The sequence below is a fragment of the Barbus barbus genome (genome assembly GCF_936440315.1).
Source record: "Barbus barbus genome assembly, chromosome: 43".
NCBI lineage: Eukaryota > Metazoa > Chordata > Actinopteri > Cypriniformes > Cyprinidae > Barbus > Barbus barbus.
In genome coordinates this window covers 24235405-24260688 of record NC_136721.1, presented here as the reverse complement: position 1 = coordinate 24260688, position 25284 = coordinate 24235405, and the positions used below count along the sequence as shown (strand labels likewise).

Below are 25284 nucleotides of genomic sequence, written 5' to 3'. Positions count from 1 at the left end.
GCTTAATGTATTAGATTTAATTATTTAGGATGAATGTGACCAAATTAAGAACTCAAAAATGATTTCCTCCAAAACAGTTCCCAGCATGCTTTGCTTGAGATTTGAGGACAGGAAAACTGATTAAATTAAATGTTGTTTTATGTGTTTTTGAGCAAGATGAAAAGCAGAGGGCACTTGATGTTGGCATTATTAGAACTGTTTAAATTCTACTGGGAGAAGAGTGAGCATTTGCTTGGGCTGTGGGCTGGTACAGCATGTTATTACTGTTTTGCTCAAGGAATGTTTAATGCTTAGTGTAGTGAAGTATTAAGCATTATGTAAATTGGGAGTGCGACCACTAGAGGGTGTTCTCAGATAACGGTTAACTTAAAAAGAAACAGAGTTAGGAGTGTTGTCGTTGTCCTAGCTGAAGCCAGCTTGTGGTTAGAGTGTTCTGCATCTGTAAAATAAAGAAGCATATATTGCATCCCTCTGTCTCCGTATTCTGCTTCAGAGAATATTACATAATTGGTGACGAGGAATTAAGGAGTCGTGTGTCGGAGGAAATCAGTTTATGTGAATGCTGTTTGGCCTTGTGAATACCGGTGCTGAAGAGTAAACAGGCCGTTTTCAAGGAGAGAAAATCGTAATTTAACAAGGCAAAATGACTACAATGGTAGAGACGGTGAGTCCTTTTTATGGAACATCATAGTTATGGGATGAATATATTGAAATGTTGGAGTATTTTTTCCAAGCTAATGGAATAGAGGGAGCTGATAAAAAGAAAGCGGTGCTGTTGAGTGGAGTAGGGGTTTCCACATACAGTTTATTAAGAAGTTTGCTCTGCCCTGAGAAGCCAGAAGACAAGTCTTATGATGAACTGCTGACTGTCCTAAAAAGTCATTACAATCCTAAGTGAAATTGTTCAAAGATATAAGTTTAACTCACGAACACGGAAAGATGGCGAGACGGTGGCTGATTATGTGGCAGAATTGAAAAAATTAGCACAGCACTGCGAGTACGGGGCCACACTTCCACAAATGTTGCGGGACAGACTGGTCTGTGGAGTGAATGACAACCGAATGCAGAGACGGCTGCTATCCGAAGCGGAGTTAACTTTTGAGAAGGCACTTACTATCTGCCAGGCAATGGAGTCTGCGAACAAGAATGTGAGAGATTTGCAGGGATTTGCAGGGATTCTTAATGGAGGAGTCAGGGCAACATGTGAAATCACTTAAAGGAGCCACAGCAGTGCATAGAGTGTACTCAGCTGAGAAAAAAGGGCGCCAAAAAGACATACTGTGTTACAGATGCACAGGACAACATGTACCAGAGTAATGTAAGTTTCTGAACGAGCTCTGCCATAAATGTGGAAAACGTGGAGACATAAAACGAGCATGCAAAGCAAGACAAACTGCTGTGAGGGGCCAAAAGCCTACATTCAAAGGAAAAAGAGAGAAAGGTAGAAGGACATATCTCGTTAGAGAGGAGGAAAGTAATGAGACGGAGGACACCCTGGATATTAACACAATATACAGTATAGTGTATCCGAAGTCCAACCTAAAGTGGCCCCTATCACACAGAAAGTGAAGGTAAATGGCATGGAAGTGGACTTTGAAGTCGACACAGGTTGTGGAGTGACAATAATCAGCAAAGAACAATATTCTAAATTGTGGAAACAAACTGACATGCCAGAATGGAGACCCTGCAGTTTAAAACTAAAGACCTACACAGGGGAGAAGATGGAAGTGCTGGGTCAAGCCACAGCAACAGTGGAAATCCAAAATGCAAGGAAAGAAATGATGATCGTCGTGGTAGATGGAGAGGGGCCTAACTTGCTAGGGCGAGGCTGGCTGAAAGACTTTGGGTTGTTGCCCCAGCTGTTGAATCAAGTAAAGACAGTGCCAACACAGAAGTTAGCAGATGTGCTAGACAGACATGCAGATGTGTTTAAAGAAGAGCTGGGCCAGCTCAAAGGCCCCACAGCTAAAATTCATGTCAACCCTGAGGCCCAACCACGATTCTATAAGCCTAGACTAATTCCTTTTGCCGTCAATCCCTTGTTGGAGGTGGAGCTCCAGAGACTGGTGGAGGAGAAAATCATTGAGCCAGTGCAGTTTGCAGAGTGGGCAGCCCCTATAGTGCCTGTTAAAAAAACAGATGGCTCTATTCGGATTTGTGGAGATTACAAACTCACAGTGAACAGGGCATCCAGTGTGGAACAATATCCTATTCCAAAAGTGGAAGATTTGTTTGCTCAGTTAGCTGGAGGCCAGAAGTTTTCCAAACTGGACATGAGCCATGCATATCAGCAAATTATGCTGGATGAAAGTGCCAAGAAATATGTCACAGTTAACACACACAAGGGGCTGTACAGGTACTGCCGACTCCCGTTTGGAGTGGCATCAAGTCCAGCCATTTTCCAACATACCATGGAGGGAATTCTCCAAAATATGAAGCACGTCGTAGTGTACCTGGATGACATATTAGTCACCCGCACAAATGAGGAGGAGCATCTGAGAAATCTGGAGGAGGTTTTGAGGAGACTAGAAACCAGTGGATTAAGACTGAAAAGGAGCAAATGTGAGTTTCTGGGAGAGGAAGTGATATTCCTGGGCCACCGAATCAGTGCTGCAGGAATACAGCCGATCACAGAAAAGGTGCAAGCGATTCAAGAAGCCCCCACTCCGCAGACGGTGAGTGAACTGAAGGCTTATCTAGGCTTGCTGAACTACTATCATAAGTTTCTGCCTAGTCTGTCCACTGTGCTGGTGCCCTTGCACAGAATGTTAAAGAAAGAAACAAAGTAGACATGGGGGTGTGAGCAAGAAGAAGCCTTTGTAAAGTTAAAAGACCTGCTCCAGTCGTCTGCTTTATTAGTGCACTACGATCCTACCAAACCTCTTATCTTGGCTTGTGATGCTTCCCCATATGGGGTGGGGGCCATGCTGTCCCACAGGATGGAAGATGGTACAGACAAACCGATAGGATTTGTATCACGGACATTAAATTCAGCAGAGAAGAATTACTCTCAGTTGGACAAGGAGGGCCTGGCTGTCATTTTCGGGGTTAAGAAATTCCACTCATATGTGTATGGCAGACCATTTACCATTGTAACCGATCACAAGCCCCTGATTGCACTGTTTAATGATCTCAGAGAAGTGCCTCAGATGCCTTCTCCACGTATTCAAAGATGGGCAGTGACTTTGGGGGGGGTACACAATAGAGTACACTATTGTGTATCGTGCGGGCCGTGAGCATCAGAATGCTGATGGGTTGAGCCGGCTGCCGCTGTGTGAAAAAGGAATGGAGACCCCAGCGGAAGAAGAGAGAGTGCTGCTGCTGGATGAAAATGATGTGTCCCTGAAAAAAGCAGAGCAGGTGAAGAAATGGACTGATACAGATCCTATTTTGGCTTGGGTAAGAGAGTACGTGCTGAGAGGATGGCCCAAGAATTTGGAGGATCCAGTTTTTGGAGCATACCTTAAAAAGCAGGATGAACTCGGTGTCCAGGGAGGCTGTGTATTGTGGGGTGCACGAGTGGTGATTCCCCCGCAAGGCCGTGCAGCCATACTCAGTCAGTTACACAGTGGTCACCCAGGCATAACCAGAATGAAGGGTTTGGCACGGAATTAAGTGTGGTGGCCCCAGATGGATGCTGCTGTAGAAGGGATGGTAAAAGCGTGTTCAAGATGTCAAGAGAACAGGAATACCCCTCCTTGTGCACCCTTACACCCTTGGGAGATTCCAAAGCTACCATGGAGAAGGATCCATATTGATTATGCAGGTCCGTGGCAAGAATTTTTTTTCCTGATCTTGGTGGATGCGTACTCTAAATGGATAGAGGCGTATTCCTTGAATAACGCTACATCTGCTGTTACCATCCAGTGCCTACGACAAAGTTTCAGCCAGCATGGGTTGCCAGAGATAGTTGTGTCAGATAATGGCACTTGCTTTACCAGTAAGGAGTTTCAAGAATTCATGGGACGTAACGGCATCAAGCACATAACCACTGCACCTTACCATGCGGCTTCTAATGGACTGGCTGAAAGAGCGGTGCAAACATTTAAAAGTCTTATGAAAAAGAGCACAGGAGAGTCAGTTGAAGCCCGGATGGCAAGAGCATTGTTCAGTTATCGAATTACACCTCAGTCGACTACCGGAAAATCACCAGCAGAGCTGTTGTGCGGACGTAAGCTGAGGTCTACCCTAGATCTCGTTCACCCTGATTTCAGAAGTCAAGTACATGACAAGCAAATGAAGCTACCATGACCAGCATGCCAAAGAGCGACAATTGAGTGTAGGTGATGGTGTGTATACCAAGAACTTCAGCTCAGGACCTACCTGGATTCCAGGAAAAGTGCAGAAGAGGACAGGGCCTCTGTCATATACCATCGCACTGGGTAATGGCCAGGTAGTGCGCCGACACATTGATCAGGTGAGGACCCAAAATGTGGTAGTGTCTGCTGGAACAGCTGTGGAGTTGGAGACTTCCTTGCAAGACGTGGAGGAGTTGCCCTTGGCTGAGCCAGTTAGTCCTGCACAATCAGAGGACAGTGTTGTACAGCAGACAACTGGAATGACACCAGAGGCCACCGTATCAGAGGCTGTAAAGGCAGAGGAGCAGCCTGAGCTCAGAAGGTCTACAAGAACAAGGAAGTTGCCCAGTTACTTGAAAGATTTTGCTTAGAGTAGGGGTGAGTTCTCCAGCCACAGGGCAAGAATACGTCCTGGAACTCGCTGGGATGGAGGCAGTCTACCCGAAGTCCCTAGCTCAGGTTATATGTTATATTGTAAAAAAAAAAAAAAGGGGTTGCAATTTCTTATAATGCTATTGGTATATTTATGAACAAGTTGTTGAATGACTAGTGTTATCAGGGGGAAGAGAATGTAGTGAAGTATTAAGCATTATGTAAATTGGGAGTGCGACCACTAGAGGGGGTCCTCAGATAACGGTTAACTTAAAAAGAAACAGAGTTAGGAGTGTTGTCGTTGTCCTAGCTGAAGCCAGCTTGTGGTTAGAGTGTTCTGCATCTGAAATAAAGAAGCATATATTGCATCCCTCTGCCTCCGTATTCTGCTTCAGAGAATATTACACTTAGCATTTAACATGCTTAAATGTGCTATTGTTAACAAATAGCTTGTTAGTGTCACGGTTCAGGATGCCTTCTTGGCTCCTCGTGCTGTCTGTGTTGTCCTGTCATGTTGGGTAACTTGTGGTCTGGCCAATCAGTGCTGATCGTGCAGCAGAAGGGCACGGATCACGAGCTCACTCTCCCCCACCTGTCGCTCATTCCCCCACTCCCATATATGTCTCTGTTTTACCGTTGCTCATTGTGAGTAGATTGTTTTGTCCTTGCTCGTGTCCTGTGTAGTTCATCATGCTGCTTTATTCTTACCCTCTGTTCCCTTGTGTCCCAGGACTCGTTGTATGGGGAACCAATAGCTTGTGTGGTCCGCAGACGCTGCCGGCCAGCTCTGGTTTCTCTGCATCCCTAAGCAGCCGTTAAATATTGGTTATGTTATTTTGTGTTTTGTGGCGAGAATAAAGGTTTCTCTTTTCACCCAACTCTGCATCTGAGTCCTCTCTCACTCCCGCGTGACAGTTAGCTACTTTGTACAATCTTGCAATTCAGTTATGTGAAAATATATGAAACTGAATCAATTCATTCTGTTAGGGAACCATATAGAGTAAAATCAATTTGAGAATACTTAATTAGGTCACTTAAAAATGACTTAATTCCAACATGTTGAAACTACGTGAACAAACTGTGTTTGTTTAACCTAAGTGATTCATGTGGGACCAATGTACTTGATGTAAACATATAAATCCAACACACTTTTATTTAGTGTACTGTGCCATCACACCTGTGCTTGTGTCCGGTCGGTCTACCGCTCCTGATGCTCCTGCTGCCGCTGGCAATTCATAACGTACTTGAAGAGCACCCAGTTCTTCCTCTCTTTTATCAAGTTCCATCGCTCTTCTTTCCAGTTCTCTCTCTCTTCTAGCCATTTCTTTCTCTCTTCTTTCCAGTTCTCTCCCTCTTCTATCCATTTCTTTCTCTCTTATTTCCAGTTCTCTCCCTCTTCTATCCATTTCTTTCTCTCTTCTTTCCAGTTCTCTCCCTCTTCTATCCATTTCTTTCTCTCTTCTTTCCAGTTCTCTCCCTCTTCTATCCATTTCTTTCTCTCTTCTTTCCAGTTCTCTCCCTCTTCTAGCCATTTCTTTCTCTCTTATTTCCAGTTCTCTCCCTCTTCTATCCATTTCTTTCTCTCTTCTTTCCAGTTCTCTCCCTCTTCTATCCATTTCTTTCTCTCTTCTTTCCAGTTCTCTCCCTCTTCTATCCATTTCTTTCTCTCTTATTTCCAGTTCTCTCCCTCTTCTATCCATTTCTTTCTCTCTTATTTCCAGTTCTCTCCCTCTTCTATCCATTTCTTTCTCTCTTATTTCCAGTTCTCTCACTCTTCTATCCATTTCTTTCTCTCTTCTTTCCAGTTCTCTCTTCTTCTCCTCAGATGGAGATCTTTCAGGTGATGGATATGACTGTATGATGCGACATGACAATTTTATTTTTATGTGCTTTTTTAATTGCTTCTCACAGATCATTTTACATTCACATTCATTCATTCATTGGGAAAATCTTTCTTTTCACCAAAGTGGCTTATAGTGAATTCAATACGTTTTAAGCTAAAGTGTAAGCTCACTTCTCACGCTGCAGTGATGGTTATGTTTAGCAGTGTGGTTAGGGGCAGGCCGTCTTGCTCATATTCTTTTCTAAAAATGTACACAATTCACATCAAATTCATACAAAATTGCCACCTCGTGAAATAAAGTTTTCCTGTGAGATCAGCATCAGATTCTTAAAATACATTTTACATTTTCTAAAACACTGCAAATGTTTTGTAAAATAGTCTTGTAGTGTCTTTGCATCATTTGTTTTGCTGATTAGTTAACTGTGCTGTCAGAGATCTCTGATACAATCTCTGATGTATGAGTATTGCATTCTTCATTAAGTAAACCATTATGTCAGCAGCAAGGAAGGATGAATTCAGCTTAATTGAGCATGAAAAGTATGTCAAAATGTCACAAATGACCTGAATTTAACCTACATAACTAACTGTAAAATTTAATAATATTTACACATATTCCTCATTTGTAAGTCACACTGGATCAAAGCATCTGCTATAATGAACAAATGGCATACGCAGAATTACTATCACAACGTTTTGTTGCTATAAACTATAAATTATCATCATAGAATGTGAATTGCTTATGAAGAATATAAAGCTGAATATGGTAAACTGTATCAAATGTTTAAATATATATATAAATAACATGACTCACCTCTGATGCCCCCATTTTCACCTGTAAGTAAAAATACAGTTGATTTTTTTGCCTGACATTTCAGGTCCATTCAGCTGAACAGTATAAGCATAGCAATAAATAATTTTCTGAATAAAACCTTTACTATTTTAGCATTTCAATATATTTACATTTAATTTGTTTTGAAGATTACACCCAAATAATATAAACATCACAAATGAATGCAAATATCAAAGGTTAAAAATGGAAACTATTATATCGATGTCTGCGTTGTTTTAAGTTAGATCTGTGGTGTCAAATCTCACTGACTGCATCTGAAAGCTGTCTTGCTGTTTCACTGGGTTTGTCAGACAGAAGAGACATCCAGATGTGTACTGCTGGGGGAGTTAGGAACCTGAATTATTCTTTATAGCAACTTGTGTGTGTAGCTAAAAAAGAGCAATTGAATTGAATTTGAATTGAATTTATTTTATTTGATCAGGGACAATGCACAAAAAACGTTAGTCTAAAAAAGAAGAGATGTCATGTGCCAGGTTATAGCAAAAAATGCTAATTTCCACCCGCATTCCCTGGACAGGTTGATATTATACTTACACAAATTCATAAAATATATACAGAATAATACATTGAAGCATTACTTCACTCACATCATAAAAGTACTCTCCACTTCAGGAATCTATCACTCACTGACTCACTCACAATTTACACCATTCATATCACAGTCATTCAGTGTGTACAGGTTTGCTTTAATAATAACCACTGTTTGGTCAGGCGTGTAAAAGTACTATAGTTTGTACATGAAATAATTTCGTTTGGAAGAGTATTCCAAAGGCTCACTGCTTTATAAGAGAACGCTTGTTGGCCATATGTGGTTCTACGTCTGGGAACGCTGCACTCTCCTCTGACTGTCGACCGTGTGGCTCTAGAAATGTTCTCCGAATTTAGTGTGACAAATTTTCTCAAAGGGGGAGCAGCGATGTTATGGATAATTTTAAATAGAGCAGAAATTTGATTATATTTAATGAGGTTTTCAAAACTCAATATGTTGTATTTACTTTGTATTTTACAATGATGGCACTGGCGAGGCTTTTTATCATGAATTTTTATGGCCCTTTTATATAATGATTCAAGTAATTTTAACGATGTTTTACACGCCTGAGACCAACTAGACATGCAATACAGAAGATGTGGGACAATCATAGTATTAAGATATATATTTGAGGCTTCCATAGTTAATGAATTTCTGATATGTTTATAGTTCATCAAATTAAATTTCAATTTAATACCAAGTTTTTTTATGTGACTTTTAAAACCAAGGTTCGAATCAAGTATCAGACCTAAATATTTTGTTTCATTTACATTTAAAAAATTTTGTCCATTAACTTGAATTTCTTGAGTTAGTTGTTATTTACGTTTATTTGAAAAAAACATTGAAACCGTTTTATCTACGTTTAAAGTTAGACAGGACGTCTGCAACCATTCTGCAACTTTTTGCATCTCTTTTGATAATTTGTCAGCAACCTCCAGCTCGTTTTCCCCAGAAGTGAAGATCACCGTGTCATCAGCGTACATGATTACGTCAACGTCCGAACACACTCTAGGGAGGTCATTTATATAGATGCTAAAAAGTACTCCCAAGTTGCGGTACTCCCATCGAGGTGGCTCTAAACGCAGATTGGATGTTATTCACTTGTACACACTGATGTCGATCACTCAAATAAGATCTTATCCAGTTTTGGGTACAATCTCTGTTGTGTTTTACTTCTTTCTTTTATTCTTCATTTATTAATTTAGAGTAATTTATAATTTAATCATACTATTTTTTAAACCATTTATATGCTTGTTACATTTATTAATTCATTGATTAATCGTTCATATTATTTAGTTTATATTATTTTTCCATTGCTGTTTAGTCTTATGATTGTGTGTGTTCAAGGGATATTTGTCTTCCTGAGTAAGAGATCAGAAAATATCTGCTTTTCAAGGTGTTTAGAAGACTGTTAATACAGTTTTGGGAAGCAGAAAAGACTTGCTGGATATTAGACGACTCTGCTAACTAGCTGTCCTGTTAGACAAAACAGTTATTTTCTGACAGGATCTGGTGTCCGGGGCTGGATCTGATATTTCTGGCATGGAGGCATGATTTAACAATTATATGACAACTTGTGCTTGTGAAATATTAAAAAATTTTTTGCAGAAGGATATAAATAATTACAGGATAATTAAAGTGAGACACCCCAGATGAATAGGGTAAAACTAGTATTTATCATGCTTCCCCCAGTCTCATTAAATGTACATTAAGAATTGCAAACAAGTTTTCTGAAATGTTATAGTGGAGAAAAAGAAATCATGCCTTTAAAAGATATGCATTGAAACTGAAATATACTGTAAAAAAAATAAGTGCATAAAATAAACACGTTTTCTGAAACAACATTTTATGAAAAGCCAAATAACCCAAATCTCAAAACTGACAAGTGTGTGAATAAACATTGTTTTTGCCTGTATTGTCTTGCCTTAATAATAATTATTAAAATTGGTTATTTGGCATTGCTGTAGAGTATTTATATGTTTCCTATGCTCATATGACTAAGCAATTATTCTTTCTCTCTTCTCAAGAGCCCCTGGTGTAATCTATAGCATACTCAAGATGGCGCCAAACAGGGCGAAATTACAATTACTTGCAGAAAATAATAATAATAATAATAATAAGCACAATACATCCACCTTCACAAATACCTGCTGCACTGTCTCGTACTATGAATAAACCCACAAGAATCAATAAACTAGCACATAACAAACACATCAGCATCCTTTCTAAATCGAAAGTGAAAGGAAAAGCTGTTCTTGCCTGTTTTGACGCAGGATCCTGAGCAGCAGGCTATAGGTGTAATGGAATTATAATCCTATGTTAACTATAGGCTACACAGTGTGAGCGTTCTTGTTAATTCAATGCCCATCAATCCCCCTCGGTGTGACCCACGTTCACCTCGCGATGTTCAGCCAGATTTCTACTGCCCAGCGCGTGCGCGCGCATGACAACCTGCGGTTTAATTAAATATATATTTTTGATGCCCTTCAATTTTCATTTAATTTTATAATTTTTATGTAGTTGCATCCTTGTGTAGATATATACCTACATGCATCCTACACAAGGATGCAACAACATACAAATGAATAAAATTAAATGAAAATTGAAGGGCATCAAAAATATATATTTAATATAAGCGCAGGTCGTCATGCGCGCGCACGCGCTGGTCAGTAGAAATCTGGCTGAACATCGGTCTCAGTGCATCGCGAGGTGACACAGCACAGTCAGCACAAAATTTTCCCTTTTATGTTCAACAGAAGTCACACGGCTTTAGGGTGAGTAAATTACGACAGAATATCACTTTCACTAGATGATGCTGTTAGACCATATAACATTACTTGATCTTTACCCTCCCAGGCTCTAAGAATGTGTTGATGCTTTTATCATAGATATTTCACTCTCTACTCTATAATCAACCTACAATTACATTACTGGATTATTTCCATTAACACTATTATTTGACTATATTATGACATTATTGTCACGCTATAGATTAGCAGCCTAAAGGTGTGCTGATCCAATGAAGAGAAGTCATTTGATAGGAAAGAAAGGGCTACTCATAAACTAACACACTATACTTGCACCCCTATTTAATATTGATATTGTAATTTTAAGAAACACTACATGTACTGAACTACCGTTGCTCAAAAGGCAGTTGTGTTTTGCAATTAGACAAATATTTTTTAAATATGAATACTGAGTTTTAAACTTTAAAAAGCAAGACATTTATCTAAACAAGCTAACAAAAATTAAGAAATTAGAAAATATATGCAAATATTTATAATTGCTCATTCCTTGTCATCTCAACACAGTATTGCTATTCATTAACGCTGCTGAACATCTAACATGCTTTAACCTAAAGAACAATGTTATGCATAAAAATAAATATCATCGTAAGTTTGACAGATCAACAGAATTCACGTGTTCAGCAGCAGTTTGTGGTTTCATGTGTTTATTAGTAACAGAATTCTGTTTTGCAGATGCAGCCTGAATTGGAAATAAATCACTACATCAGTTCATGTAATCAGTTCACAAGTTTAATTAAGATGTCACAAAATGTTCAGCCCAGTCATTGCATGGAAGCTACAAACAGAAACTTTTTAAAGCTATATTAATACATAAATTATCTAATCAAACAATCAAACTCTGAACCTTGATAAGTTGGCCTACAAAATATTTTATTTCCAAAATTTCGATGCTGAACTAAATACTCCCCCCCCCCCCCCCCCCTTTTTCACTCTTAGTTTATCTAATGAGATGAGAGTTTAAACCAGACACTGACCAAAATGACCAGAAACTAGGCAAACTTAAACAGGTTGGTTTATTAGATGTTTTGGCAGGAACACAATTGATAAACAGGTAAACAACAAATGCTGAGATGTTGAGAATAAACATTTATGGGTAAATTTAAAAAACACTTATGAGTCTTTGTCTTATAGATCTGGTTGAGTACACAAACAAGGGAAACAAGTTGAGACAGGGGACACTTGGAAGATAGCTTGGAGTACTTGCAGGCTTGAGATAAACTTGAATGAGGTAACTGGATTAGAAATAGTTTTAAACAGGAACATCAAGCTGGATGTAAGAGGTCTGTCGCATCAGACAAGCCCATACAATGGCTGGGGTGCTTTACTTATAGTGCTGCTGATGAAGGTTGATCAGCTTCAGGTGTGCGTTGTTAAGTGCCAGGGAGGATGATGGGAAATGTAGTCTGTGATCAGTGATCTGGTGAGTTTGACGGTCTGATGAGTGAAGGAGAGCCTGGCATGATCATCACACCTACCCTACCTTTAATTTATTATTTTGGTTGCCTATAAACTTGTGAATTGATCATGGTAGTTGATTCATCTCTCTTCTGTGATGCCAACTGAATGAAGCAGCAACTGCAGCCTGTCACACACAACATTAAAGAGCATCAAAACAACACAGTTTGAACTGCATGATCACCTCACGCACTCCTTTGGTGTGTTCATGGACATTTATTTATTTTAAGCAGAGAGATAGTTATTATGCATTTCTTCTAAAAGAGACTTTGTGTGTTGAAAAGTTATTTTACAGTTACAAAACTATTTTTTTTTCAATATTTGTGTTCAGCACATGTGTTCTTGTCTTATTTTCAGTTTGGGTTTAAGTATGTTTTCACCTTTTACCAATTATAGTGCCTAATTTTAGAAACTGCCTAATTTTACAATTGCCTAATTTTTTTAGGCAAAAGGATTTCTGATAGATTTATTGATTTTTACTCAGAGAATGAGGCAGAGGTTTGTTTTTTCCCCCAAATATTAAGTGTTGCACTATTGTTGTACCAAGAGTTAATTGTGTGCTGTAGATGCTATATATTAAAATTTGTTTTGTCTTTTACTTTTCTTCATTTGTAAGAGAAAGAACTGATAATAAAGTGTTTTATGGAAATACATGTCTATTATTTTGTTGAACTTGCTAGTGTATCTTATGAATGTATAATCATTTTATGACCCTTTGTCATAATATTGATCAATCAAAATGTGAATCAATAATATAATTCTTACGCTTAGGAGCTCTTGTCTCCTGTATCATCTGCCTTCGATCCAGTTCTGTCGCTCTTCTGTCCAGTTCCATCGCTCTCTGACTTGACTGTGTGATGAGAGATTACATTAAACTTTGTTTCTCATGGACTATTTTACATTTACATTCATTCATACATTTAGAAAATCATGTTTTATCCACTGTATGTCACTTATAGTGACACTAATTATTGTCATCCTGTCATCGCTCTTGCTTTTGAAACATACATTTTCATTTGCACTCGAGGATAAGTAAAATATAAAAAAGACGTTATTTTCTCCTGGCTATAATGTTAAAATCTATGACCACATACATGCTGCAACAGCAAACAAGCCTTCATCACAGTGTTTTTTACCCCACCTCATAGCATTTTGTTGTTGTTGTTGTTGGCCTTATCTTCACTTGCTTCAAATTAAAATTTAGTGTTACTCACACTTGGCATCATATTCTTGAGATAGCTTTTCTGAAATACTTTGTGCCTTTATGCAGTGTCACTGCATCCGTTTTTTTAAGTAATTTGTCAGCGATGTCTTACATTTTTTTAAACATACAGCATTCATGTAAATGAATATATTAGGCTATCTTTAAAGCAGGGATGATGGGCAACTGGCAGCCCGCATTGCAGATAGACAGGTACAGGTAGTCCAAAATGCAACTGCTAGAGTCCTTATGTCACGCGGTCGCTTAAATGGAGGGCGATAAATGAGATAGTGAAACATAACAGGTGGACAGAATGAACGATGATTAACTAATGAGAACAGGAACTAAACCAAATAAGGAAAAACAGGAACTAAACGGGAACATACATGTGACACCTTCCCAGGTCAAGAAAATATGATCATATTACCCCAATTTTACATTCTCTGCACTGGCAACCTATTAAGTTCCGGATCAGTTACAAATATTACTATTTACTTAGAAGGCCCTTAATGGTTTAGCTCCTTACCTAGTCTTCTATCACACTACAATCCATCACGCTCCCTAAGGTCGCAAAACTCTGGACTTTTGGTGGTACCCAGGATAGCAAAGTCTGCTAAAGGAGGTAGAGCTTTTTTGCATTTGCTCACACTCTCTTTGTTTAAATCTAGATTAAAAACACATGTCTTTAGCCAAGCATTCACATAATATATCTCATACCCAGAGGTGGACAGTAGTATTTTTACTCTTCTGTAAAAGTACTTTTCAAGTGTCTGTACTTTATCAGTGTTTTTCTTTAGAAAACATTACTTCACAACATTCCAAAAGCATAATATTGTACTTTTTACTGCACTACGTTTCATATTAAATATAATTTAATACTTAATTACATTAGAAATCTATTACTTTCTTAATTTTACTCAAGTAAACGTAATTCAAAGATTTACTTGAGTACAAGAATGTACTACATATTTAATGTTCTTAAATATTAAAGGTAACTTGACCACGCCCCCCTAAAACGGCTAATTTAAACACGCACCACATGTCTACGTCACGGTGCAGGAAGATTTGCATAACACCACCCAAATGCATAACACCACCGGCCCCATATCCTGGAGACGCTGTGTTTCGTTGTGAAAGTGAAGTACTTTGTTTGGGCTCCCAAAAGAGACACAACTAGTTGTATTTACAACACTGTTCCAGAACAGTTCAACCCAAATATTAGAGTGTGTGCAGCGCATTTTACGGAGGACTATTTCCTGAAGCTGGGAGTAGCCTGCTAGTTGTGTACAAAGGCTGTTTCTATAAAGTGAGGCAATTCCAACTTTGCAAGGACAGTCTAGCGCTTCTGACTCACAGCCTGTAAGTACGTTCTTATTTAAAGAAGTTTTGAGCAGTGTAGAGTAGTGCTTGTTGTTTCTCCGATCACAAATGCAGACGATGTGTAAAAAGACAGTATAAGTCATTATAATCAGTAATTATGTCCCCACTGGATGTAACAAATGCCTCGTTTATAATGGGTTTTATAGTTTTTGTGTCGTCGCGCCAGGACACACATCACAATATGGTAAGGGGCATAACATTTCCGTCACATGCTTGAGGTATTTGGCCAATCACAACGCACTGGATAGCTGGCCAATCAGAGCACGCCTCGCTTCTCAGAACGATGAGCTTTGTAAAAATCAACGCGTTTCAGAAAGGCAGAGCATAGAGGAGCAACAATAATGTACAGTATGTGGAAAATAATGTGTTTTTTGAACCTTAACCCACATAAACACATTGCATTACACCAAATACACCAAATAATGTTCTTTTCAGCAACGTCATAGGAGCCCTTTAAATGTTGCTTAAAGTGTACAAATATCTTTGGGTTATTTTGGGAGGAGATGAATTGTAACACCTGTGTTCAAATGTGAACAAAATGAGGGTCATCAGTTCTCTACAAAGTCTCTCTATATAAACTGAAATGTTGTATATTTCATTCTGTTCTTCATACAAAGTTATCTTCAGAAAACCTGATATATTGTATGGGCTGGTTTTATAATCCTTTATGGTGTTTAGTCCTTCATAGAGCTTGAAAGATGTGGTTCCCATGAACTATCACTCTCTGTTAAAAAAAGGTTGTTTGAATGGTAATACATCATGCACTTAAATAGTTTATAATAATAATGACTGTCCAGTAAAAGTACAGAGAAAGGATAGTGAAAGTACTCACCTGCTGTGGTCTGATGTTCACCAGATCGGAGATCTCTCTGTCACTTCTCTCTCTCTGTGGGATTCCAATTCCTTGTCTCTTTGCTCATGTTCAGACACTAAGGAAATAACATTTTTAGGGCCAATTTTAACATTTAGAAAAATAATAACCGCAGTTTCTAACAATATATTTTCAATAATTCTTACTATCAGGACACTCTAATTGGATGCTGTTTCGTCTTACAGGTTTCTGTCCTACACGTTCACCCAGTGGTCACTCTTCCCGCTTCGTGTCGGCCGGTTCTTTGCCTCCACGTCATGCATTAAAATTCTTGATTATCCCTTACATAAGCTTTCTTTATTCTTAATTTAGTCTTGCCATTCTTGCAGCTTTCACAGCTGGTAGTTCTTGCTGTAATGGACCCGGGGGGTGAATTAATCGTGTTACAATTTATCTATGAATGCATTCTAATATTGGAATGTTATCGCATGCGTGGACCAAGAAATTTGGCTGCTGAAAGTACAATATTGTTGTTTTATTTTCTTTTTTGCATTAGAAGAGCGAGATGTTCCATTGCTGGTTATGTTTGTATTATGTAATATTTTTGTACTTACCTGGAGTTATTCATTTTGCAGGATCAGTACAGATTTGTTACTGGAGATACAGTTTGCAAACCCAGACCAGTACTGAAGAGGTGATGTTATAAGTTTTTAATGAATTGTTGCCCAGTCAGCTCACCCTGATCACACATGACAAGCTAAAAGTGCTATATTAAGTCACTATCCCTATGGATTTTACATGCTTTGAATCTTTGCCATTTGCAAGTAATATATTCCCACCTGTGCATTTACAGATCCCCCTCTAATCATCATATATTTTAGAGGCAACTAACCAAAGGAAGAGGACAGCAGCTTTGCTGTGTCAGTCGTGGTAAATACAGGAACATTCTTCATGAAGATGTGCGAGAGAAGCTTGCAAGGCACGACAAGGTAAAGAAATTCAACCAGGTGAATGGAGTTTTTAATACAGAAACCTGTTGTCAACAAACTTAAGTCATCCTAAGATTTAGCATCTCTTCTCTCTCTTTCTCTAAGGATTGTGCCACATGCTATATCAATAAGAGCATAATCACCACCAAGAACGGAGTCCCACGCTTCACCTGTCAATGTTTCATCTGTTAGAAAACAGTCAGAGAACAAATCCATAAAATACTGACCAAGAGAACATTTTTACACACACATATATACAGTATCTCACAGAAGTGAGTACACCCCTCTCATTTTTGTAAATATTTTATTATATCTTTTCATGTGACAACACTGAAGAAATTACACTTTGCTACAATGTAAAGTAGTGAGTGTACAGCTTGTATAACAGTGTAAATTTGCTGTCCCCTCAAAATAACTCAACACACAGCCATTAATGTCTAAACCACTGGCCACAAAAGTGAGTACACCCCTAAGTGAAAATGTCCAAATTGGGCACAGAGTGTCAATATTTTGTGTGGCCACCATTATTTTCCAGCACTGCCTTAACCCTCTTGGGCATGGAGTTCACCAGAGCTTCACAGTTTGCCACTGGAGTACTCTTCCACTCCTCCATGAGGACTTCACAGAGCTGGTGGATGTTAGAGACCTTGCACTCCTCCACCTTCCGTTTGAGGATGCCCCACAGATTACCTTTACCCTCAGCTTCTTTAGCAAGGCAGTGGTCGTCTTGTGAGGGGTGTACTCACTTCTGTGAGATACTGTATATATATATAGGAAATTATTGTGGTTTCAAAGAACAAGAGATACCAAGAATTTATACTGTGTGGATGGTAATTTATTGAAACTCAAATGTAAATATTCTAATATTTTGAGATACTGATTTTTGACTTTCATTAGCTGTAAATTCTAATCATCAAAATTAAAACAAAAACCTTTACATGTTTTACTTTACATGTAATGAATCTAAAATATATGAAAGTTTCACTTTTTGAAATGTTACAAGAAAAAATGAACTTTTTCAACATATTCTAATTTTCTGAGATGCACCTGTATTAACACACATAACCCACGTAGTCAGGGCCAGTTATGGGTAATTAGCTTGGCTGAGACTTGGGCCAGTTATGGCCCATGTGTGGCCCTTGTCTGCAAACCAGACCTGGTCTACTCTAGGACCGTAAGTCATTGCGGTATGTGGGCCAAGTGAAAGCTGATTTTGTGGGCCGGAGCTGGGCCATAGAAAAATCGCTATGTGGGCCTATTCTGGTCCTATATGCTGGACCAGATGGGTTCCATATGTCATCCTCAACAAAACCATAACCAAGCCACTTGATACACACCCCTCCCAGATGAACAGTCACAACAACGACAATATTCTGAACAAATATTTAATCATGTTTAATCAGCAAACAAAGTTGAATGAATCTCACACCTAACATACAGCATTATGGTCAGTTCACACTTCCACAAAAACTATATATAAAAAAAAAAAACTTTGTTTTGCTTGGTCAGTGTGTTCACCCTGTTGGGGTATGGCAGTGTGAATTGGCTTTTAGGTGCTTTGGGGAAAAAAAAAAAAAAAAAAAAAAAAAAACAACAACAAAAAAAAAAAAATATATATATATATATATATATATATATATATATATATATATATATATATATATTAGTGCTAGTGCTGTCAAACGATTAATCACATTCAAAATAAAAGTTTTTGTTTACACAATATATCTGTGTGTACTGTGTATATTAATTTTGTAAATACAAATATATAGATACAAACACATGCATATATGTATTTTGAAAATATTTACATGTATATACGTTTATATTATACATAAGTATATTTAATATATAAACAACACATTTTTCTGAAATATATACATAAATGTGTTTATATTTATATATACAAAATTAATATACACAGTACACACACATATTAAACAAAAACTTTTATTTTGAATGTGATTAATCGCGATTAATCGTTTGACAGCACTAATATATATATATATATATATATATATATAAAATGTTTACTCAGTTAACAAAATTCTTAAATAAGGTACTTTCTCTATTTTTGCAATATTCAAGTGTTCATGTCCCTGAATAATATCTGCATGCACCGAACTCTGAAGAGTACACATAATATCTAGTAGACAGCAATCCTTGTGAGTGAGAAGTCTGGTGTGGAGGCTGGATCTGGAACTGATATCTGTCCAGGTTATCTGTCTTCACGAACTGTCCTGAAATACAATTCAAACAAACAATGTAGTGTGAGGCTCTTGTGAATGCTCATTTTGGCATCGGTGGGGAAGAGTACAGAAAATTCTGCCGGACTGAAATTTAGTCTTTGGTGAATAGTCTTCAAGAGTGCAAATAAGATTTTCAGTTTTAAGTACTTTTAAGGCTCATGTAAGGTTTCCACAAGCAACAAAGTTTGCTTGAACAAAAACTTCACAACATTTAAAGTTTGGAAAATAATATACATGCAGACCGTTACAGTTTAAAGTGAGGTACATTCACAAACCAGACAGCAACATAGTGTGCGGGCCGGATTTGGGATTTGTCTTACCGTTATTAATTTTAATTTCAAATAACTTTTTTTATTATCATCTGTCTTTTTTCGAAATTATGATGAACCCCTCTGTAGGTTGTGGTGTATGTAGTGTCCTCAGTGCAGAGTTAAACGAGATGGCCTTGTAGGACATACAGGAAATATCTGATATTTATTTGATATATTTTTTTAAATGTTTGATAAACTTTTGACTGTTTGAGGTTTTACTTACTAGTCAGATGGTTCATGGCGCTTTGGAGATGTTCTTCGACAAGAGACCCGTCCCAGCTCTGCAGCACGGTCATTAGCATGGAAGAATATAGGAACAATGTGTCACATAGCCAACAAAATGTAGTATACAATGTCAGGTTTATTAGACATAAACAAACTACAGCAAAACTGAAATGCAGAAAAGAGAAATAATAATAATAATAATAATATACAAAATATACAACAAATCTTAAGATACCATTATTCATATTTTTAGGTTTTACAGATGCATGATGATATAGTTACTATATTGTGAAATATGTTATTTAATAAGATTTCTCAGATCACCTGTGTTTCCTGTATCTCATGCCAGCAGATCCCATTACAAATCTTCTTGTAACTTCCCCTGTTTTAGGGGTTTCTTTTCTGATGCTCCTGAAATCACAGTACAATTTATCAATATTTGTTTGCAATTAAAGTTAAAAACGTGTTTGAAATAGTTTCAGCCCATGTAAATGACGTCATCGATTGAGCCCACAGTGCAGACTTTTAGTTGAAATTAATTAGCTTAGTGACTTCTTTTTATCTAGACAAAGTACCAGCAAAACATTTACAAAACTATCAAAGCCGCTCATCTACACATAAAATGTGCTTAAAATCTCAAACGTTCGTTAATAAGAGCTCAAATCTATAGTTAGCTTACCTCTAATAGTTAGCCTCTAGCTAGTTAACAATTGTGATGCTAACGGTCTTTTTGAAGACACTAAACCACTCCTGTAAATAAAGATTCGACAAAAACGTGTCAGTTACATGTGTAATGAATTCAGCCACCACTAGGGGCCGCTGGCGAGCTTTATTGCGGATTATGACCTATGCTGCCACCACCTTTAATTCTGACCCGGTCTGGTCCGGGAGGAGCACACGAAACACACTCCAAAACAAGATTTATAAAGAATTACACTTTATTAACAACAATAGCAGCCATATGGCATTGTCTCACTTAAATATCCTGATTACATATACTGGTCATATTAGTTCATTAAACCGTGAACACGCATTTAAAAGGGAATCAAATACTCATTCCAGATTCACAGCACACTATAAATATGGTGACATCTCATGCAAAGCACACTTAATTAGAAACTCCAAACATCAATCACATGCCTTAAGTGTAACCAGCACAGGCAATCGACATTCAATTCAAGAGGACAGTAATCACTAATGGCTGAACACAACAAGAACAACACACATAAATCATATAGATGGATTAAAATGATTTCGGACTTCCCTGTCCACGTCCAACGACACCCTGCCGTCACTGTGAAGACTCAGCTTTCCCCACCGCGCCAATGATAAGGTCTCATTTAACCAGCCGCCAGGTCCACCTACACTCTCGTCCCTATCTATCTAAAGTTCCTCCCCACTATCTACCTCCAGGCCAATAAGTGGGACCCCGGTTTTCTTCATGCCGGTGGTGCTAGCCAACCACGAACGCTACGGATCCCTTTTGTGAACCTAGCAGGCTTCGAAAACATAGTTTATCAGTCTCTTTCACAGTCACCTGGTCAAACAACCAACCCCCATTTTAAATATATCCAATTATCACTCATTGTCCACAGGTGTCCTCGAAAACGTCATTCCTTCCGTGTTTGTCCATAGCAATGATGTCACGCACTGTCCATCGAATCATAATCATTACACTACTTCCCCTCTTGAAAGAAAATGGGACTCGTCCCCTAGTCCCTAAACAGGTCCATCGTAATCCTTGAACCACACAGGAGGTTTTCGTATTCGTAGGGGACGGCCCCGCACTGTAATAAGTGTAGCTGGTGTGGGCAACTTCTCCCCAGCCACAGACAAATCGCTCCTGCTAGCCCCCTCAGCAACAGTAGATCCAGCAGGTAAGGGAGGCTCTCTCACTATAACCGGAGACACAGGGGGGCAACAGCTGTCCACAACTGGAGCTTCTGTCGAAGCAGAAGACAGCTCAGCCTCAAAAAGCTGCGATGTTTGAGAGCCCCTGATAGCAGCCGACAGCCCAGGTGAAGCAGGTACTCCAGCAGCAGCAGGTGAAACAACCAACTGCAACCCCTCAATGGCACTAGAAGAAGCAGATGAATGGACGTCCCCAACAGCAACAGGAACATCAGGTGGCCGCGATCGTCGAAACACCCAACTAGACCCAAAGCCTGGACCCCTTTCTTTCTTCCCCGTAGTCTGGGCAGATGTAATCTCCTGGTCAGCTTTGGCTCTTGTATGGCCACCCCCAGACTCTGCAACCATTGAAGGGACATAAGGTTTCAGTTGATTAAAATGCACCACATGATCTATACCTCCTGCCTCTGGTTGTATCCTATACAACACTTCAGATACCCTTTCCACAACCCTATATGGGCCCTTAAACCGTTTCTGCAATTTTGGGCTCACCCCCTTCTTCCTAGACTTATTCTTTAGCCACACCAACTCACCCTCTGAATAATACTGAAACTTAGCTTTAAAGTCAAAATGCAACTTTTGATGTTCCGAGGCTCTCGTCTGATGATTTTTCACTGCTCCAACTACTGTTGCAAGACTTTCAGCGACCCCCTTCACATACTCATTCACAGTTGCAAATCGCTCTTGTCCATCTACGTTCATCATGATATCAATAGGCAAAACCATCTCTTGACCAAATAAAACTTTATATGGGGTAAAGCCAGTACTGGAATGAATGCTACTTCTATAAGCCATCATCACATAAGGCAAAAGGACATCCCAATTCTGCTGATTGTCATCAACATAAAAAGACAACAGACAGCAATGTACGATTGAACCTCTCAATCATTCCATCTGACTGAGGTTGATATGGAGATGTCCTTGTCTTATTAATGCCCAGCAACCGACACAATTCCCCAAACAAATTTGATTCGAAGTTTCGACCTTGGTCGGAATGCAGGCTTCTAGGGGTTCCATGCCGACACACCCACTCTTCTACAAGTACTCTAGCTATGGTCTTTGCCTCCTGGTTTGGGAGGGGGTAAGCTTCTGTCCACTTTGAAAAATAATCCCCCACAACCAACACATATCTGTTTTTAAGGAGGGTCTCAGGGAGGGGCCCTAATATGTCAAGTGCAACTCGTTCATAAGGACGAGATGTTACAGAAGGAATAAGAGGGGCCCGGGGAACCGGACCGTTTTCCTTATGAACCGCACATTCAGGACATTCCTGACACCATCGTTTCACATCCTTATACCATCCTGGCCAATAAAAACGACCCCTCACCTCTTCTTGTAGCTTTTGCACTCCCAAATGGCCTCCCGTAGTTATATTATGCAGCAACCTCAGAATGTCTGGCACCATAGACTGTGGAATAATAACTTGGGTTTTTGCACTCAGACCAATTTTTGAAGGCAACACCCTTACCAACCTCTGCCCCTGAACCTCTATCTGCTCCAAAACCAAGGCATACTTTTTAAGGGATGGGTAGGCATTCATAACTTCCTGTCGGTTACCTTTCTGAGTCCTCAATTTTAACATCAGACTCAACTCTGGGTCACTATGCTGAGCTCTTGTCAAATCATTCTTTCCTCCTTCCACCCCCGTGGTTTCTTGATTCAAGAACTCTCCCTGTTCCAAAGCACCACCCTGAGGTGAAAATTTTACCTCTACATAGCTAACAGAGCTAGCCACAACCTCCCCAGAATAAGCCGGTAATCTTGATAGTGCATCAGCATTAATGTGGTCTTTACCTGGTCGGTGAACAATTTTATATTGGAAAACAGCCAACTGTTCCAACCAGCGGGCAACCAACGAAGAGAGTTATGGTCTGTTCGCAGCAAAAACCCCTTGCCTAAAAGGAAATGTTTGAAATACTTCGTAAAAGTAACCACACTAAGAAGTTCTTTCTTTGTGGTGGCGTATTTACGTTCTTGTTTACTCAAAGTTCTACTAGCGTACGCCACCACTCGCTCCACACCATCGACGTCCTGTGACAAAACAGCCCCAATCCCCACGTCACTGGCATCTGTATCCAGGATGAACGAGCGCTGGTGGGCCTGGATAGGCTAAAACAGGAGCAGTAATAAGGCACAATTTCAACTTCTCAAAAGCCACCTGACAAGAATCATCCCACTGAAATCGCCTCCCCTTTTCTGTCAACCGATGCAATGGTCTAGCCAACTCAGCAAAACCCCTTACGAATCGTCTATAATACGAGGCTAAGCCCACAAAGCTTCGTACCTCCGTCTGATTTTTAGGGATTGGCCATGATTGTACAGCTTCCACTTTACTGGGATCGGCCATAACCCCCTCAGCCGAAATAACATGACCAAGGTATTGCACTTTGGTGGCAAACAGATTACACTTAGATGGTTTTACTTTGAGATTGGCAGCCTGCAATTGGGACAACACTTGACCCAACCGCTGAAGATGTTCCCCAAAATTCTTCCCGAAAACTATAATGTCGTCCAAGTAAACTAAACACACCGACCACTGCAAATCTGCCAAAATCAAGTCCATAAGCCTTTGGAATGTACTTGGACTATTGGACAGCCCAAAAGGAAGAACATTAAATTCAAAGAGCCCCTGTCTTGTTATAAAGGCTGTCAATAGGGTCTACTTCGACCTGCCAGTAGCCGCTAGCTAAGTCTAAAGTAGAAAATCACTGTGCATGGGTTAAGCTATCTAATGCATCGTCAATACGTGGAAGGGGATATGCATCCTTTCTAGTGACATCATTTAACTTGCGATAATCGACACAAAACCTCAATGCACCATCTTTCTTTCTCACTGGAACGACAGGAGCAGCCCAAGGACTACAAGACGGTCGTATGATACCACTTTCCAGCATCTGCTTCACATGATCTGCCACCTCCTGCTGCAAATGGAGTGGTACGCGACGAGGGGCCAATTTAATGGGCTTTGCATCCCCTGTGTCAATTTGATGGAGGGTCCTATGGGTCCGCCCCAAATCCGTGTGACCTTTACTAAAAACAGAAAGATAGTCACTCAATAATTCTTGAGCAGCTTGTAACTGTATGGGTTCCAGGCCTCTATTATTCAACCCCAGATTTTGCAACAGCACTTCGGCTGTCCATGGCTGCTCTACTGAATCTTTAAGTGAACCTAAAGAATTGACTGCACTATCCCCTGTCTGAACATCGGTACACAAAGTCCCAATAGTCATCCCTTTCCTCAAAATCAGTTCCTCACTGGTCACATTGATAACCCTTAGTGGCAGCACTCCCTTTTCCACCCTACATAACACACGGGCCACCAGAACTTCAGTAACCAATCTATCCGAAGGTTCCAGCATTCCTTCCATACACTCTAGCCCCACTCCTTCCACACTACCAGGGATTATAACCTCCGTTCTTGGGGGCACAATCACATCCTGCCTCACTGATACAGTCCTGGTCTTGTTGTTAACATTACCCAATTGTAGGGGTAAGCTCTTCCCCATTAAGGTACAACACTGTGCATTTAGGTCAATTACTGCACCAAACTTCCTCAAGAAGTCGGTGCCCAAAATGATCTCCTGCAAAGGTATGTCAGCCACTAAGAAGTCTGTGGCCAACGCCTCTATCTGGCACACAGTTGGCCATTTTCCCACAATATTCATTTGTCCCCCATCAGCTACAGACACCTTCCCTAAATAGGGCACTAATTCAGAGCCACCATTTGTTGCTTTTTGCCAGAATTCTTTAGACACTACCGACACCTGAGCCCCGGTATCTAATAACAACTCACAGACTACACCTCCCTCTTTAGCCGATAAAAACACCCCGACCCCCTGTTCACTACAAGACACACTAATTTGCAGGCCAGTCGTATAAGCGGGGAGGGGGGCGAGCATTTGGCCTTCTTTACCCGCCCCCTCTATTTTCCCTGTACATAAGGACACTCTTTTCTCAAATGGCGATCACAACCACACTCCCAACATACATCTCCCCGGCCCTTCTGGCCCCGACTAAAACCATGTAATTCCGAATGGGAAGGAGCCCTAAAAG

The 25284-nt window shown here is 39.6% G+C and overlaps 2 protein-coding genes across 2 annotated transcripts in view; both read right to left on the bottom strand.

The window, feature by feature from the left end:
* Positions 1 to 22703, bottom strand: part of LOC306861931 (uncharacterized protein) — a 1169885-nt gene extending 1147182 nt beyond the window's left edge. Inside the window, exon 1 of the mRNA XM_079404431.1 lies at positions 20721 to 22703. Within this exon, the coding sequence (XP_079260557.1) occupies positions 21040 to 22029 (990 nt within the window). The 5' untranslated portion in view covers positions 22030 to 22703 and the 3' untranslated portion in view covers positions 20721 to 21039. The remainder of the gene's footprint in view (positions 1 to 20720) is intronic.
* The window catches only part of LOC306862698 (uncharacterized protein), a gene marked incomplete at its 3' end in the record, with an annotated part of 42774 nt that continues 39559 nt past the window's right edge, over positions 22070 to 25284 (bottom strand). The window contains exons 8-11 of the mRNA XM_079405617.1: positions 24066 to 25162; positions 23516 to 23668; positions 23202 to 23340; positions 22070 to 23025 (exon numbers count right to left, since the gene is read on the bottom strand). Of these exons, the coding sequence (XP_079261743.1) occupies positions 22070 to 23025; positions 23202 to 23340; positions 23516 to 23668; positions 24066 to 25162 (2345 nt within the window). The remainder of the gene's footprint in view (positions 23026 to 23201; positions 23341 to 23515; positions 23669 to 24065; positions 25163 to 25284) is intronic.